General features: G+C 50.1%; 9 protein-coding genes across 9 annotated transcripts; 6 read left to right on the plus strand and 3 right to left on the minus strand.

The window, feature by feature from the left end:
* Window positions 1-784: 784 nt before the first annotated feature.
* On the plus strand, window positions 785-2482 carry BO85DRAFT_502870 (MFS multidrug transporter; the record flags this gene model as incomplete). Its single annotated transcript, XM_025664219.1, has 3 exons — window positions 785-2132; window positions 2194-2238; window positions 2288-2482. The coding sequence occupies 3 exons, from the start codon at window positions 785-787 to the stop codon at window positions 2425-2427; spliced, it is 1533 nt and encodes a 510-aa protein (XP_025512094.1). The 3' UTR covers window positions 2428-2482.
* Window positions 2483-2988: 506 nt separating this feature from the next.
* On the minus strand, window positions 2989-4104 carry BO85DRAFT_462374 (FPP/GGPP synthase family protein; the record flags this gene model as incomplete). The annotated part of the gene is made up of 2 exons (XM_025661843.1): window positions 2989-3921; window positions 3985-4104. The coding sequence occupies 2 exons, from the start codon at window positions 4102-4104 to the stop codon at window positions 2989-2991; spliced, it is 1053 nt and encodes a 350-aa protein (XP_025512095.1).
* Window positions 4105-4726: 622 nt separating this feature from the next.
* Window positions 4727-5491, plus strand: BO85DRAFT_441646 (tyrosine-protein phosphatase; the record flags this gene model as incomplete). The annotated part of the gene is made up of 1 exon (XM_025658813.1): window positions 4727-5491. The coding sequence occupies one exon, from the start codon at window positions 4727-4729 to the stop codon at window positions 5489-5491; it is 765 nt and encodes a 254-aa protein (XP_025512096.1).
* A 25-nt stretch (window positions 5492-5516) lies between these two features.
* BO85DRAFT_452536 (NAD(P)-dependent alcohol dehydrogenase) lies at window positions 5517-6817 on the minus strand (the record flags this gene model as incomplete). Its single annotated transcript, XM_025660841.1, has 2 exons — window positions 6649-6817; window positions 5517-6587 (listed from the first exon to the last, which is right to left on the minus strand). Coding segments are annotated over exons 1-2 (1111 nt in total), but the record flags the coding sequence as incomplete, so codon positions are not given.
* Window positions 6818-7068: 251 nt separating this feature from the next.
* Window positions 7069-8465, plus strand: BO85DRAFT_480570 (NAD(P)-dependent alcohol dehydrogenase). Its single transcript, XM_025663016.1, has 3 exons — window positions 7069-7433; window positions 7488-8020; window positions 8104-8465. The coding sequence occupies exons 1-3, from the start codon at window positions 7166-7168 to the stop codon at window positions 8377-8379; spliced, it is 1077 nt and encodes a 358-aa protein (XP_025512098.1). The 5' UTR covers window positions 7069-7165; the 3' UTR covers window positions 8380-8465.
* BO85DRAFT_140307 (aldo/keto reductase) lies at window positions 8446-10177 on the minus strand. The gene is made up of 8 exons (XM_025654069.1): window positions 9929-10177; window positions 9726-9872; window positions 9562-9666; window positions 9313-9509; window positions 9179-9263; window positions 9066-9121; window positions 8857-9002; window positions 8446-8795 (listed from the first exon to the last, which is right to left on the minus strand). Exons 1-8 carry the CDS (start codon window positions 9995-9997, stop codon window positions 8620-8622), a joined length of 981 nt encoding a protein of 326 aa, XP_025512099.1. The 5' UTR covers window positions 9998-10177; the 3' UTR covers window positions 8446-8619.
* A 1433-nt stretch (window positions 10178-11610) lies between these two features.
* On the plus strand, window positions 11611-13313 carry BO85DRAFT_452539 (histidine acid phosphatase). Its single transcript, XM_025660842.1, has one exon. The coding sequence runs from the start codon at window positions 11681-11683 to the stop codon at window positions 13112-13114; it is 1434 nt and encodes a 477-aa protein (XP_025512100.1). The 5' UTR covers window positions 11611-11680; the 3' UTR covers window positions 13115-13313.
* Window positions 13314-14008: 695 nt separating this feature from the next.
* On the plus strand, window positions 14009-14966 carry BO85DRAFT_452541 (DUF3431 domain-containing protein). Its single transcript, XM_025660843.1, has 3 exons — window positions 14009-14124; window positions 14186-14776; window positions 14835-14966. Exons 1-3 carry the CDS (start codon window positions 14030-14032, stop codon window positions 14878-14880), a joined length of 732 nt encoding a protein of 243 aa, XP_025512101.1. The 5' UTR covers window positions 14009-14029; the 3' UTR covers window positions 14881-14966.
* A 116-nt stretch (window positions 14967-15082) lies between these two features.
* cwc27 (putative peptidyl-prolyl cis-trans isomerase) lies at window positions 15083-17050 on the plus strand (the record flags this gene model as incomplete). Its single annotated transcript, XM_025658189.1, has 1 exon — window positions 15083-17050. The coding sequence occupies exon 1, from the start codon at window positions 15326-15328 to the stop codon at window positions 17048-17050; it is 1725 nt and encodes a 574-aa protein (XP_025512102.1). The 5' UTR covers window positions 15083-15325.
* Window positions 17051-17674: the final 624 nt, after the last annotated feature.

Genomic DNA, 17674 nt, shown 5'->3' on the forward strand with positions numbered 1-17674 from the left:
CGCTTCAGATGTGGTTCTTTAGAACCAAAACAGTCCGGCATCACGGCAGTAAGGTCGCCACAACCCCAACATAATCCCATAACTCATCGCTTGGACTTGCTCAGGATATTCACTGTTCTCCATGGAGGGGGGCCCAAGTCTCTGACGAAGCCTAGTGGATGCTATCGGGAAAACCCCCGTCGTTTATCACGGCGATAGCTCCGCGAGCCGAGTCCCACAGTCAGGGCTCGTCCCGGTCATCGGCCCCAAACATGAGCTCGTGGAAAATTTGAGAGCTGCAGAGAACCAAATTGATCCGAATGAGGATACAACTCGATGTGTAGATGTGGATTCAATATTGGTTACCTCTAACAACCCATTTTCCCAGAGCCCGAATTAGCAAGCATTTGGTCTTCGTGCTGCCGGTACCAGATAGTAGTCATCTGTATATAGGTCCGCGAACCCGAACCACCAGGAAATAACTGCTACTCAAAACCTTTAAACTCAATTATGGCGATATCACGGTGGCTTACCTCTCGGACAACATTGGACCGGGACTAGGCAAGAAACCGGGGGTGTCCATCATGACCCATTGGCATGAATGCCGAATTGACAGCCAATGCGGGGGCTATCTCTGGGGTTCTGGGGTAATATAAAGCACCTTTCCTTCTTCGTATATGGTGCTGTTCTTTTTTTTTCCTCCTCCACATACTCTAATAAGGGGTTCTTCTTCTCATTTCCTTCACAGTTCGTCTCCCTTAGTGACACCCTATTGCTAATTTCATGAAATTTACCCTTCACAGACATGTCAGCTCCCTCAACTGGTTGCCACCGAAAGGCTGCCTCTCAGCAGCCTACGTGTGACGAGATCGAATCCGCATCACGCCCAAAGACCCTCACCGAAGCCGATTGCTACTCAGAACTTGGGTTTTCGTTCCCATCTTATAAGAAATGGACAGTAATCATCGTCATATTCCTCGTGCAGACATCCATGAACTTTAATACCAGTCTTTACTCCAACGCCATATCCGGAATCTCCGAAGAATTCAACGTGAGCAAGCAGGCGGCTCGCTGCGGTGCAATGATCTTTCTCATATTATATGCCTTCGGGTGTGAGCTCTGGGCACCCTGGAGTGAAGAGATGGGTCGGAAACCTATCCTGCAACTGAGCCTGTTCCTGGTCAACATATGGCAAATACCAGTCGGTATTGCTCCTAACTTTGCTACCATCATGGTTGGCCGGGCCCTTGGTGGCATCTGTACAGCCGGCGGTTCCGTGACGTTGGGAATGATAGCAGATCTATGGGAGCCTGATGACCAGCAGTACGCAGTAGCATGCGTGGTGTTTTCGTCTGTTGGTGGATCAGTACTTGGCCCTGTGGTTGGGGGTTTCGTGGAAGCATACCTCCCGTGGCGATGGAACATTTGGATCCAGCTTTTCTTCGGTGGCTTCGTCCAGCTGGCTCATTTAATTCTCGTTCCAGAAACAAGAACTTCGGTCTTGATTGACAGAATCGCCAAGCGGCGGCGAGAAAAAGGGGAGAATGTGTACGGCCCGACTGAATTGATACCTCTCAAGGATCGCTTTTCAGGGAAGGAGATTGTTGGGACCTGGCTTCGACCATTCCACATGCTGCTCACTGAGCCCATCGTGCTGTGTCTCTCCCTGCTAAGTGGCTTTACTGACGCTCTGATCTTCATATTCATTCAATCCTTCGGGCTCGTATACGCACAATGGAACTTCAGTACCGTTGCTGTTGGCCTCTCCTTCCTTCCCATCATGATAGGCTACATTATCACCTGGATCATGGTCATCCCAGTGATCAAACGCAACATCCACGAACGTCGCAGCAAGCCCAACGACGAGAGGGCCCAATACGAATCTCGACTCTGGTGGCTTCTTTACACTGCCCCGTGTCTTCCCATTGGACTTATTGGCTTTGCATGGACAAGTCTTCCGCAGACACATTGGATTGGCAGCATGTTCTTTTCAGCTTTGGTCGGAATTGCCAACTTTAGCATTTTCATGGCCACCATCGACTACATGATTTGTGCTTATGGCCCCTACTCCGCCTCTGCTACGGGAGGTAATGGGTGGGCTAGAGACTTTTTGGCTGGTGTGTTGACTGTACCTGCGACGCCCTTTTTTGAGAGTATGGCAACCCTCAATCTAGATGTGTTTGCCTGTGTATAGTGTACTGACAAATCCTTTAGATATTGGTGGAGACTATCATCTGGAATATGCGTCGACAATCCTATGTAAGTAACTTTTGGTCCTGCTGCAGCAAATTACTAATCCAAACTATAGTCTGCATATCCATATTCCTTGTCGCCACGGTATATGTCGTCTACTTCTACGGACCTACCCTTCGCAAACGATCACCATTCGCCCAGAAGCTATTGCACGCTAGGACAGACATACACGCAACAATGGAACACAGAAAGTAGTGCTAGCAATACACTAGTGCTGGCCAATGGTGTTATTTGGATATGTTGTGAGACATGATACCTGGAGACCTTGCGATAGGTGGTATGCTACTTCTGATTTGAGGTACGCGCATGCTAGCCAGGAATCTTAGCAGTGCGACTGGTCACGGGATGTGTCCAGCATTATCAAGTCAACTTACCATCTCATATCCACTCTGTTCACTGGAACTGATGCAGTGAAACATGATTGAATCATGTACGGGGATTGAAGTGACGTAGCGGAGGGATGTCTGTAAGGGGTATACAAAATCGATCCACCGAGTAGGCTTTGTGTCCGTCAAGCAAAGCCATTACTCGCAATTTTTGTCTCATTTTACCTCAAAGAGAAATAGTAGAGAGTAAATCATAATATAATGAATGGTCCACGAAGCTGACATTCAAGATGTAAGATATATATCGCCAGCGCATTAAAGTCAAGTGCAAACGATACAGTATCTCGTCTAGTCAACCGGGCACCGGAGAGATATATGTCCCAACATTCTAGTAAATCCCATCCCGGTTTCCGCTATTCTCAGTGGCTTTTCAATGGGGTGCTTGCTTCCTTGTCACTCCACGAACACAGTGAAAAAGAATGTCAAAAATGCCTTTTCTCAAGCCCTCGCTCTCATCCAAGTTGCATATACTAACTTCCAGCCTGCCCAAGACACGGACTTCCTTTGACCTATACTCCTCTCTCAGAGGCAGAAGTTCGAAGATCCGCTGGCATTTCATCGCCGAATCTCGACTTGGCTGACCGTAATTCCCAAGCAGGATATGCCGCTGTTCGGTAGAACACATCCGCAATGCCTGGATAATAACCCAGGAGCACTTATTCTCCTGTATGTCGGTGCCAATCTTCCCGGTCAGACGGTGGTCACCAAAGATGTCAAGATAGTCATTTTGGGATTGGTAAAAGCCGCCCAGCGGGATAAGCACGTCCCGGATTTGTTGGACATTGAGGGGCGTATCGAGTTGAAGATATTGCAAAGCGAGAAGAACTGATAAGTAAAAGGTATAATGTCCTGCCTTCAAGTTGCATAGATTCTCATACTCTGCCATGGTCCATTCCTCAATTCTCCGTGCGTCGGAAGCGATACCGTCACATTCTTGGCCGATCTCACTCATAAACGCAACTTCGTGAAAAGTTTCCATCATCTTTAAATATGCTGGGTGTTTTGGGAAATGTAGCTTTAGAAGGAAGAAAATTGATGACTTGAGTATATCACCGTCGTTTACTGCCTTCATCCCGACTGATGCGCGTCGATACCAGCACGGCTTGCCCCTGCGAGTTGATGAGTTATCCATGATATCATCATGCATCAACAAATATGCCTGAAGTGTCTCAACAAGCCACCCGAGTATACAGAGGTCGTGAAACTCTTGCTCGGCTATAGGGCGGTTCAAGGTCGACAGGCCCGTTTGGGGGACAGAGAGCCCGCGGATCATTTTGCCGTTCGTTGAATTCTCATAGAAGCACTACTTTCATGTTATAATGATGAGTTGCAAGTGCGTTTCTGGGAGAATGGGTCATTTTCCTACCTTCTCGACGTAAGTGATCACTTCATGAGATGCTCCTTTCGAGGCAAAATGTTCCTTAACATTTTCGACGAGCTCCGCGAGGACAGCGTCAAACTTGCTGCGATCAACCGTAAAGGCCATTATGTCTCATGGAGCTATAGGGATAATGAACAGGGTCAGAATGAAATACAAGTACAACTTGTCAAATTCTGGGCAGCATGAAGTAGAAGTACAGCTTGTCCAATTTTGGGCGGGATAAAGTTGAGTTTGACACTAAACCATGGTCATGCAATCCGTCCTGATAGCGCAAGACCGCGTGTACAGACTCGACAACCCTCGAGGGACTTTAAACTTCCTGCTTTCCTTGACACGATAGGCAACAAACCTGTTCCGTAACACATCTTTGCACATCGGTCTGCAACGCCTTGACGTAACGGGTAGCTTACTCGTTCTATAATGGATCCTTGCATGCGAGGCCCAATAGAACCCGATGTCACTGGAATATTTTCCGACCTGCCCTGTATATCACCCTTAATCGTAACACGCCTCAATCTATCGTACGGTTCATTTCAGAAGGAGAACCTACTCATGCCTACCTCATGGGTACACAGCAGCTTTATTACATGAAACATTCCACCCACCAGTAATCACGTCCATGCCTTACATGCGGGAAGCCTTTTGACCAAACACACACACATTCTCACTCGCTCCCTCTCTTCCTAGAAATTCCTTTACTCGTACATACCTTCACTGAACTGACGAAATGTCGAAATCATATCAAGATCTTGGGCTATGGAATTTGCGGAACGTGGGAGGTTATCGAGTCTCACCCCACCGGTGCATGCGCAAAGACGTGATATATCGCTCGGCCAACTTGGATTCTATTGGGCATCCCGGGGCTCGTATACTGCAATCACAACTAGGGATCAAAATCATTTTTGATCTCAGAAGCACAGTGGAGCACAAAAGGCCAGAGGTGCTGCTTGATGGAGCTGTTGTGTCTTTGCCCGCCGTCGCGGACCCTGATCCCGAAACCGTCCAGACCTATTTCGAGGGAATATCTAAATCACCAGCGGATTCAGTCGCTCGCTTATACATCCATACCGTCAATAACTCGGTGAAGTGTTTCAGAGCTATAATCGAGTATATCAGAGATAATCCCTCGTGTCCTGTGCTAGTGCACTGTGAGCTTGGAAAGGACCAAACAGGTGTCTTTATCTCTCTGCTCTTGTTCGTCCTTGGAGTGTGCGAGACGGATATAATCTACGACTACACTTTATCGCAGGACGAGATCAAGGATATTATTCACGAGAGAAAAGCGAAACTTTTCCAAACTGCTTTCATGGACGGGATTTCGGTTTCACCAATTGCCCTTGAGAATCATTTCAAGGCACTCCCGGGCTCCCTGAAGCTGTTTCTTTCTTACCTGAGAGAGACGTATCGTGAGGGTCGGGGTTATCTGTCGTCGCTTGGATTTGGTGATGTTGATTATGACACGATCTACAGCAATCTGACGGAGAATCTCTAACTTCATTTTGTATATCGCGGAACTGACTTTAAATGTATACATTTCTTAGTTTCAGCCTCCGTTCCCTACGTCCTTTCGTCACTTCCCTTCTCTACCTCAATCGACCTGGAACCACACTAAGCACAATCCGTTACGCATATCATGCTATCCGCATATGGCTATCAACCGATGGTCCATATATAACACTCTTGATCCCTTTCCGTGCCACAACATTCTTGAACGCCTCTTCCGCCTTCTCAAAGTCAAACACATGCGTCACCAAGCCATCAACCCGGACGCGCCCAGAACTCAGCAGTCCAATAGCCAACTTATAGTCGCCCGGCCCATACCGAAAACTCCCCTTGAAGGCGATCTCCTTATCGCAGACCATTCCCACCGGGAAGGCCACAGTGGGCTTTCCTAGTCCAACCTGCACAAAGGTACCTCCAGATGCGAGGATACCAATCCCGCATGCCAGACAGGCTTCTGCCCCTGAGGCATCAAGAACAACATCAACGCCCTCAGGTACACCCGTGAGAGCACGAATTTGCGCTTCATTACTACTACCCCCCTCAGTCTGGGCTGTCTGCATCCCATAAGTATGCGTTGCGCCATAACGAGGCGCACATTCTAGTCTCTCCTCCACAACATCAACAGCTACCACCGTACTAGCTCCGAACGCAGCAGCCACGGCACAGCAAAGTAATCCGACCGGTCCAGCACCAAACACCACCACACTGCGATTTTGCATGTCGCCTCCCAAACGACAGGAATGTACGGCGACACTCAAGGGTTCGACCAGCGCACCATCACGAAAGGAGACGGTGTCAGGCAGTTTATAGCAGCATTGAGCGGGAACCCGATAATAGGTGCACAGGGTACCGTTGACAGGGGGTGTGGCAGCAAACTGCATGGACGTGCAGAGATTGTATCTGCCACTGCGACAGTACGAGCAGACGTTGCAGGAGATTCCAGGCTCCAGGGCTACACGGTCGTTGACTTTCAGTCCATCGACATTGCTGCCGGTGGCCACGATCACGCCGGAGGACTCGTGGCCGAGAACAAGGGGCTGGGTGACTTCGTATCGACCGAGCTTTCCATGCTGCCAGTAATGGATCTGCGTGAAGACGGTGTCAGAAAATTATATCTATTATAAATGAGAAAAGCCATTCACGTACATCTGAGCCACAGAGACCGGTGGCTACCACGCGGACAAGAACATCCCGATCGGATTCTATAGTCGGAATCTCGCGCTCAGAGTAGGTGAAAGTGCCGCCCGGGTGCAGGACCAACGCACGGTTTACCGATAGCTGCGGTGTCGGCATATTGGTATCCATGATAATGATTAATGAGAGAAATTCTTGGTCTATGCATCCATGCACTGCTTTGGTCTAGTCTTATAGATCAAACATCGTCTCGCATTGCATACAGTTTGGGCGGCGATTGGCCCGGAGCTATCGCCGAACGAATCAACGGTGCCACAGGCTGGAAATATCCCCGAGAGCCCTTCCCCACCACTACCCCACATTTGTCCAGTTGTCCATCGATTCCCCCGCGTCTCGGGAATATCGCCGTCTAATTTTTGAAGTATGGCAAAAATGAGATCCAAAGGAGAGATAAATCACATAAATATGGCACTTCCCCAACCCTTTCAAGGAGAATTCTTCTCCTACAACGTTGCGCACATCTAACACAATGGAAATTCTCCAACAAAAGCCCACCAACTACGCCATTCACACCAGCCCAGCCAACGACCTGCGGCTAGTGGAATGCGAAATCCCCAAGATCGCACCAACCGAGTGCCTAGTGCACGTTCGCGCGACTGGAATCTGTGGCTCTGATGTGCACTTCTGGAAACATGGCCATATCGGGCCCATGATCGTGACGGGCGACAACGGTTTGGGGCACGAGAGTGCCGGCGTGGTACTGCAAGTCGGCGAGGCTGTTACACGCTTCAAGCCTGGTAAATCCATAACTACCCTACATACGGCCACTCTCTAACCAGTTCAACCTCCAGGTGACCGCGTCGCCCTTGAATGCGGCGTCCCCTGCTCCAAACCCACCTGCGACTTCTGCCGAACGGGTCTCTACCACGCCTGTCCGGACGTGGTCTTCTTCTCCACACCCCCGCACCATGGTACCCTTCGCAGATACCATGCCCACCCTGAGGCCTGGCTCCACAAGATCCCCGACCACGTTTCCTTCGAAGAGGGTTCTCTCCTCGAGCCACTGACCGTCGCGCTGGCGGGTATAGATCGCTCTGGATTACGACTCGCCGATCCACTCGTTATCTGCGGAGCAGGACCCATCGGTCTGGTCACTCTACTCGCCGCCAACGCTGCTGGCGCTGAGCCCATCGTCATCACTGACCTTGATGAGAACCGTCTCGCGAAAGCAAAGGAGCTGGTTCCCCGCGTCCGACCGATCAAGGTAGAGAAGGGCGAGAGCTCGGCGGATCTTGGTCAACGGATTATCTCTGAGCTGGGACAGGAAGCGAAGCTTGTGATGGAGTGTACGGGTGTGGAGAGTAGTGTGCATGCGGGTATCTATGTATGGCTCCTCTCCTCCACCCTCTACTTGGAGAAAGCACCGTATCGATGAGGGTTGATGACTGACTGACTGATTTGATACAGGCAACCCGCTTCGGAGGCACCGTGTTCGTGATCGGAGTCGGAAAAGACTTCCAGAATATCCCGTTCATGCACATGTCCGCCAAGGAAATCAACCTCAAGTTCCAGTACCGGTACCATGATATCTACCCCAAGTCGATTGCTCTGGTCGCTGCGGGTATGATTGATCTCAAGCCGCTGGTGTCGCATCGGTATAAGTTGGAGGAGGGTTTGCAGGCGTTTGATACGGCTAGTAACCCTCGTTCGGGGGCGATTAAGGTGCAGATTTTGGATGATTGATTATAGATAGTAGATAAATAGAGAATTTTGACTGTGTTTACTTGATGTAACGAGCCGAGAACATAGTTTGATCCTTGGTGATAGGCTCACTACTGCTTATTAAGTTGAAAAGAGGTAATCATATCTCTAATCAAAGTATCTCCAAGTTACCTTGTTATGTACATCCGTCCGCAACAAGTCAGCAGAACCACACATACGACCAATCACCGTGGATTGAACTCTGATGTCCGATTTCTAGAACTAAGCCTTCGCCTTCAACACCCTCTGCTCCTCCGCCCAAGCAAGCGCACTCTTCCTCACACTCTCCTCACCTACCTCCGAGAAGATATCCACTCCGATTCTAGCCGGGAAATTCATTCTCTGATGTCGCTCCAGTGACTGGATAGTCGAGAATGCGTCGTCGGGGAGGATGAAATCTGATTTGTGCATATCAGCATATAGAAGAACTATGTACATGAGGGCAAACAGGGGGATTACCTTGGAAGTTACTCTCGATTCTCTCTGGAGTCACGGACTTGGGAAGCACGACTGTTCCGCGCTGCACGGCCCAGCTGATTAGGACTTGTGCGGGGGTTTTGTTTAGTTTCTTGGCTGTTTCGATGACGAGAGGGTCGTCGACGGCGCTGATTTCATGTTAATCAGTCGGTGATTTATAGGGGGTGGGGAGATGTATATGGGGTGCATACCGGGGGATGTTATAGATGTTGTTGCCTAGCGGTGAGTAGCCTGCTATCACGATGCCCTGTACATTGTCAACTTAGGATGATAGTCATTGTGTCAAAGATGTGGAGTATCTTACCTTCTGCGTCGACCACTCCAGCAGATCCTTCTGTTGAAGGAATGGATGGGCCTCGATCTGGTTGACTGCGGGGGTTATCTTCGATCTATGTCTACCGTCAGCTTTGATACAGACATAGTATCAAAGACACTCACGTTTCCAACAACTCCTCAATCTTCTCGCGAGTAAAGTTGCTCACTCCGATCGAGCGAACTTTCCCCTTCTCGACTAGCTTCTCCATAGCAGCCCATGTATCCTTGATCGGAACATCCACGACATCAATCAGACCCGTTTGTTCATTAACGGGCTGAATAGTGTTTGTTGAGTATCTGAAAGCGACAGGCCAGTGGATCTAACATTTCTCAGCATCCCTTCAACAGCTAGTGGACGCATCGACAACATACAAGATACAGATCAAGATAATCGGTCTGCAAATCAGCGAGCGATTTATCCACAGCCTCTTCGACGTTCTCAGGGTGGTGGTGGGTGTTCCATAGCTTGCTGGTAAGCTACATATACATGTTAGCGACGTATCATGTACTCTGATTCGGTTTGAGGCATTGCTTACGAAAATGTCCTTCCGCGGAACCCCAGACTGTCTGATCCCATCACCCACTTCCTGTTCGTTGCCGTACACTGCTGCCGCGTCGATGTGCCGGTAGCCGCATTCCAGGGCTGCGATGACGGCGTCGCGGACTTCATCTTTTTTCGATTGCTATTTGATGGTCAGATATAAAGCGGACATGTTTTGCGTCGAGGTAATTGACGCACCCACGTTCCTAGGCCAACGGCAGGCATGTCGTAGCCCGTGTTGAGCTTAAAAGTGCGACCTAATGCCATTTTTAAAAACCCGATGTTTTATAGTACGTGACTTGTTGGAAAGAGTATAAGGCCACAATAAATGAGAGTGCGAACGGTAGGAAGTGTATGTTTGAGCAACTATGCGGAGGTAGTAATGATATAACTATCATCTATTTTGAGGTTACAATTCTTCGAGAAGGAAGAATATAGATCGCGTATAAATAATTCCGTTGTCGGAAAAGGAGTAGGGTATCCGGATGCTTTTCCGGGCTATTTTCCGAGCTTCCCATAGGATAATATCCCACGCTGTGGGGTAGTAAAAGAGATCGCCAATATCCAGAGTAGTTATTTTCCCGTAGGAGATCCCCCAAGGTGATGAGAAGCAGATATAACGCAAAATCAGGATGAAGATTTCAAGTTTGTCGGGACGGCTAAAGGTGTTGAAGCATACCTCCATAGGTTCCGATTGTATAGATCCTGGTGCTCGGCACACGCTATAGTCGCAGTGACCAGGTCGATAGCAATGCAATAGTCCATGGTATGGAGAGCTGCGCAACTCGCAATTTGGCGCATATAGAAGGAATGCTTCAGGTGCCACAGGGTAGCGGAGAAGCATGATCTACCTGGATGCTAACTAAAGATTAATGTTTTGGGATTGATTACCGTATCCTCAAGCAGATCTACTCCCGCGGTTGCACCCGGGAGTACCCTTGTGCATCAGATGCGTAGGTGATTCCATCCGTGATTCTGCTGTAACAGTTATCTTCCCACCTTGTTGCATCTGATGTGTCGGTCCTCGCCCAGTAAAATATGCCAGCAGAAGAGATAGTATCAAACACACCACAATAATTAGTATTCACTTTGATATAGATCTTCGGTGTCTGCAATCTGGCAAAGAAAATGAGTGTTAATGAGGATAGGGAACATAGATCAGAGAAGAGTGAAATAAGAGCAGGTTCGGACGGTATGATAGATATGTCTTGTTGACTAAAGAATTCAGAGCTTAAGCCGTAGGCCAATCTCACTCAGGTTTTAGGGCCAGGAAAGACATGTGAATTAAAATATGCGTGATACTAAGTGGCAGAGTATTATCCTACCACGGTAGTCATGTGATGCCACCCGGAATCTTCGGTATTTTGCAAGCGTTGAAATCATTGGTCAACATCTCCGCCCTATACTGCAGGGACTCCGAAAAGTCAAAAGTGGGGAAGAGCCCTGGTTTGCTTCTCCTCGGCATTTGAGAACAGCTTAGGGTCTGGGGAAAGAATGAGTCCCCAACAACACCTCTCAGATATCCATTGACTTTCTATCTCGGTACCCATCTTGACATACACTATCGCTTATCTAGGGTATGCTTGATTTCACTTATTAAACTTAATTACCTTTAATGTCTCTTTTGTTGACTCTCCGTGACAGCCAAGAGACCGGCTACAGCCAAGGCGGGCTATCCAAGCCAACCAGCCCAACGATTCGTCCACGGAGTGCCTCCATCTGCCTCCGGGTCTAGACTGGCTCAACCCTGTCGGTCCTTCTTTCCCTCTCCAATCCTGCCTTTCCGGGAAACACTCTCGCGGACCCCGACGTGGACGAGTCATCATGATAAGAACCTTCTCCGCGGGGGTTCTTCTGCAACCCCCCATGCATGCATGTCTTTACGCCCTTTATAGATAGTCTGCTACTTCCCCTCACTTCTCCTCCCAGCAACACCACGCTTGGCTCATCATGCGCACTTCTTCGCAATCTTCTGGTCTCTGTCTGGCCTTGATGGCCATGTCTCTGGCCCTTCCAGCGTCTGCTGAGAAGGTGCTAGGTGCTTACATCTTTGCTCGGCACGGAGACCGCACGGCTAAGGTGCTGAAGGACACGGAATTGACCGATCTGGGTTACCGTGAGGTCTATACCACTGGTACCTACTGGCGGAGCCGCTACATCGATTCGGACTCCTCTCTGCAGATCCAGAATATCAGTGAAGACATCGTCAAGCTGAGCCAGATCAGTGCCTCTACCCCGTCTGACGATGTGCTGCAGAATTCTGCCACGGGATTTTTGCAAGGAGTCTATCCGCCTGTCGGCGCGTCAGCCAACGAGACCTTGGCTGATGGAACAGTCGTCGACTCTCCCCTGGATGGGTACCAGCTTATTCCCTTGTCCATGACCGACTCGGGATCAAACAGCGAGGATACCACCTGGCTGCAGAGTGCGACCAATTGCCAGAATGCGGAAGTCAGCAGCAACAACTACTACAGCTCGTCATTGTATAATTCACTTCTTAATTCTACCACCGATTTTTATCGTTCGCTTTCGTCGCTATTGAACAGTACCTTCTCCGAATCTGCAATGAGCTTCAAGAATGCCTACACCATTTTTGACTATCTCAATGTCGGTTCCATTCACAATACCACCAATGTCCCAACAGCAGAGCAGCTCCACCAGGCCTTCCTGCTGGCTAACATTGAACAATACAACCTAGCTTACAACTCGTCTGAGCCCGTCCGTGCCGTAGCAGGTGCCATGCTGGCAGGTGACGTTCTCCAGGGCTTGAACAAGACGATTACATCCAAGGGAAAAACCAAGCTAAATATTCAGTTCGGCTCCTACGGCACATTCCTCTCCTACTTTGGTCTGGCACAACTCCCTGCTGCGGATGTCAACTTCACTGGGATTCCTGACTATGCTTCCTCTATGGCATGGGAACTGGTGACGAACTCAACTTCAAGTGAATTTCCTTCCACTTCCGACATCAGTGTGCGATTCGTCTTCCATAACGGGACACTCAATGAGTCAAAGAACGATAGCCCTACTGAGTACCCACTTTACGGCCGGTCAAGTGCCACCATTCCCTGGTCCGACTTTGAGCGTCTGAGCACGAAGATTGCCGTCACATCGCAGTCGCAGTGGTGCCAGGCATGTGGTAACACTGATGGTCAATGTGCGTCTTACTCGACCAGCTCTAACACTACCTCTACTTCTACGCCTCAGCAGAAGTCAAGCAGTGGTATCTCCCGGCCGGTAGCGGGTGTTATCGGTGCAATGGTAACTTTGGCGGTCATTCTTGGTGCAGAGGCGCTCCTCCTTCTCGTGGGAGGATTCCGCATTACCAAGAAAGGCGCAGTTGCACAGAACGCAGCTGCCGACGAGGAAGACAAGACCTCTTAGGAGAGACTAAAAGCAGTGAGCATGTAATCTTGATGAGTTTGGATGAGTGATGATTTTATGATGGCTGGAGCATCGTGATTTCCAGTCTTATGCTACTTTTCCACCAATAGCTGGCTTCGTATCGGGATCCTGGTCCGAGTTGTAATGAGCCTACATTAGCACTACAGTCGTTATGATATTCTACCAAGTTGACGCTGCCGTCTTTCCAATATTCTGCGCCGCACCAAATATTCCTCGTAGCTAATTCCTCTTCCACCTCGGAATCTTTGTCAATAGCTGAACCGGTTCATTTCCGGTAACCACATCTTCAAAGTAGATCGCATCAAAAATTGGGTCGAGGCCTGGATGCGACGAACACCCTGAACCATGGATGGATGCACTTCTTGGTTCCACCACGGGGAGGCCCGCCATCGCGACACCTAAGCCGTTACATCATGACCTCGGCTGTTCTGGATACAATCGCAAAGTTTCTTCGATGACGAGACACTCGTCTCTCCTTACGACTACCACTCCAGACACATCTACAATTGTTCTCCATGAGGGACTACGGTGCGCTCTCCAGCCCGCGAACGCGACACCCGCAGCCAGCCTTACAGGCCCAGCATCTACACGACCATGCAGGTCCTTATCCGTTTAACGATGGCCGCTCTGTTGGTCCTCACTGTGCTCTGGGTCGGATCGCAAGTGAGCGCAGTCCAGCAACAGCAGGAGGTTATCCCCGAAATAAATCCTCTGGAGGATGAATATCAATCTAGCAAACCTACGCAGTTTATACAGCCGGATATTGCAGACATCTCGCTCACGCCTTCAGTCACGCCCTCCTCATCAGTCGGTAGGAAGAAGCGTCCTTCGATAACGGACCTCCTCCCTTCGTACCAGAAGGATACTGCATCCCCTCAATGGGCCATTGACAATATGCTGGACACGACGCAAACACCGGTTGACGGCGTCATTGTTGTCGGGCGACTCAAGTTTGAAAGACCTGACTGGCTCATCAATGAATTGCCTGAGTGAGCGCTCACCCCCGTACACTTCACCCATACCTTCTTGTATCACCACTGACAATTCCAGCTGGCGCCACGCAATCTACACGCGCGACGACCGGCGCCACCCCCTCAGCATCCCTAAGAACAAAGGCAAAGCCAGCACCGTCTATCTCCAATACATCATCGACCACTACCACCATCTGCCCGCGACGATTGTGTTCCTGCACAACCACCGCAAACCAGGTCACACCGAGTTCCGCGACTACGGGAACGTGGCAGCCGTTACTTTTCTCCGACGCGAATTTGTGCAGAAGAACGGGTTCGCTAACCTCCGCTGTACTACTACCAGTAGTTCTGGTTCCAGTTCAAATGACGAGTGCGGGAACGTGATCCGACCGGTTTTCGATGCCAACGAGACTAGTGCGCAAGTCACAACGATTGAACAGGAGTATCCGGTCATCTTGAAGACGGTCTTCAATAGCACTAATGTGCCGGAGAAGATTGCGACGCCGTATTGTGGACAGTTTGCGGTGTCGAGGGAGCAGGTGCACAAGCGGCCCAGGGAGGAGTATATGAGGTATCAGCAGTGGGTGATGGAGACGAAGTTGAAGGATGAGGAGATTGAGCAGGTGATGGGGTCATTGTGGCATGTTATTTTTGGGAGGGAGGCTGTATAGTAAGTCGAGTTCATCTTCGTCAATGCTTGGGGTGATGTGTTTGCTGACTGGTGTTAGTTGTCCTGATACGGCCAAGTGTTTCGAGGATGTTTATGGGTTGTGATTTTTCAGGGATGTAGCTCCGTAGTGATATAGTGATAGTAGATTAATATAGTCAGTTATGCTGAGAGTCAGCAGCAGCAGTGGTTGAAAGTAGGGGGTTTGTTGTAGAGTAGATCAAGCGGAGGGGAGCTACGCTATTAATACTCCCGCCGCGCCGGCGCGACATGACGTGCGTGACCCACGCAAATTTCCAACTGCTTCAACTTCATCTCCGACTTCACCTCCGCACGCGCTCCCTCGCACCACGGACCCTACTTCGGGTCGTCACGTCCTACTTGAATTTAATGAATTGAATTAACCCTATCAATTCAACAACTACCACCTATCCACCTACCTACACGGACCTCTCCATTCGCGCAGCTCCAGCTGCCACTTATATCTACCACCAAACAACTACCACCCTCACACCCTCACGCCCGCACGCCTCCGTGCGCTCCTAAACCAAAATGTCGACACACTACAACACCGAACCCACCGCCACCGCCTCCGCAACCCTGCACACAACCCTGGGACCCTTACACATCGCGCTCTTCGCCTCTCAAACGCCCCTAACATGCCGCAACTTCCTCCAACACATCCAAGACAACTACTACACAGGGACAATCTTCCACCGGATCATCCCCAACTTCATTCTCCAAGGCGGCGACCCAACCGGTACCGGCTCAGGCGGAACAAGCATCTACGAGGAACCCGAATTCGAATACGACCCGACAGCGCGCGATCCGAACGAGAAGGTAGTCCTGCGCGATGAACTGCACAGCCGGTTACGATTCAACCGGCGTGGATTGGTTGGGATGGCGAAAGCCGAGGACGGGAGCTACGGGAGTCAATTCTTCATTACATTGGGAGATGCGAGTCGAGAGTTGAATGGGCAGTGTACGTTGTTTGGGAGGATCGAGGGAGATAGTGTCTATAATGTGTTGAAGATTGCGGAGGGGGAGGTGGTCGAGGGGACCGAGAGGCCGGTTTATCCCATTAGGGTTACCGGGTGTGAGGTGGGAGAGTTGGGGCCGTTGGAGGGGAAGATTGTGAAGAGGGATTTGACGGCGAGAAGTTCTGCGACTGCGACTGCTGAAGTGAAGGGTGGGAAGAAGGCAGCGCAGGCGAAGAAGAAGGGAAAGGCGAAGGGAGGGAAGACGCTGCTCAGCTTTGGTGATGATGAAGGTGAAGAGGGTGAGGAGATGCCTGTCAGGCCGGCGAAACCGAAATATAATGCTGCGCTGGTGACGGATACTACAGCTGGGAACGGGGATGCGCCAGCAGAGAAGAAGCCCAAGGCAAGGAAGGCGTCACCCTCACCACCACCGCGCAAGCGCGCATCGCCCACCCCTCCACCCATCGACCGACCCAAGAGTCCCGACCCAGCGACGCAACTTCCTCTGCGCGATCCAGAGTCTCCTGAGCGCTCTCCTACCCCGGAAGAACAGCCAGCACAGAAGTCTAAGCTCGAGCGAACCAACGCCGAGATTGAGTCCCTAAAAGCCTCCATGCGCCGCACCGTAACCACGGAATCAGATACAGGACGCAAGAAAACCGCCTTGGAAGCCATGATCCCTCAAACAGCCATCCGTGGCCGCAGACGCCCACCACCAGGATCCTCAGCAAGTACCAGCGCCAGCAACGGGATAACGGGCTTCTCTAGCACCAGCGACAACGCCGCATTGAAGATGTTCAATGCGTTCAAAGCGAAACTCGAAAACGCCGACTCTGCCCCTACCACCACCACCACTACGACCAGCAAACAGTCCCAACCCAAACCCCAGAAAGAAAAGGAAGAAGACGACGAAGACGAGGAATCCCAACTCTGCGACCTCCACTTCATCGTGAACTGCCAATCATGCAAATCCTGGTCTGACAACAACGCAACCGGCACTGATGCCGCCGAAGGCAATGAAGACCACCAATTAGGCGACGACACAGACCAAGGCTGGTTAACGCACCAGCTCCGCTTCGGGAAAGATACGCTGGGCAAGGATCTGAAATGGAAGAAGGAGCATCCGGACGACGTGGATAGCTTGATGGTGATTGATCCGCGGGAGAAGGAGAAAGATATTGTTGCGTCCGGGTCCGGGTCTGGGAGGAAGAAGAGGGGGATGATGGAACGGGATCGTGAGAGGGATAGGAAGAGAGGGAGGGTGGGAAATTTGGAGTGGGAGAAGGGGAGGAAGTGACTTTTTCTCTCGTTGATATTGATCAATTGATGTGTAGCATACATACTATACTATATCCTATACTACTTCTACATGGTATATCGGAATGGACCGAGAGGATAAACGTCAATACAACTCATTAATCCACAACTACCGTCAATAACAAGCCAGCAATGTGTAGACAGGACACAACGAGATTCAACCCTAACCAGCGGGAAAAAGCGAAGCAAGAAGGAGCAAGAGAGAAGAACCTAATGTCATTTTATTTAATTCATACTATGAACAAACAACGTGCGCCGCTATCATTAGAATCGTGGTATGTGTAGAAGCATTCTTTCGTGTACGGGAGGGGAAGAGGATGTATAAGATAAATGAAACCAGATGAATTAGGCGAAGGGGAGTTGGGAAGGGGAATAGTGTGTTTGATAAGGGTATGTATGTATGATTGCTTTTTTCGTCTTTTGTGAGGCCGTCAGTCAATGAAGAGAAGCATGAATTTCTTCAATCATTCATTCAATCAATCAGTCAGTCAGTCAACCGAACTGTGATGTGATGTCTTGATCTGTTGTTTGAAATCAGGCAGGAGAAGAGGGGAAAGAGACATCAAGGGATTGACGAGTTCAAGGGGAAGAAGGGGTAGGTGGG

The sequence above is a fragment of the Aspergillus piperis genome (assembly GCF_003184755.1).
Source record: "Aspergillus piperis CBS 112811 unplaced genomic scaffold BO85scaffold_20, whole genome shotgun sequence".
NCBI lineage: Eukaryota > Fungi > Ascomycota > Eurotiomycetes > Eurotiales > Aspergillaceae > Aspergillus > Aspergillus piperis.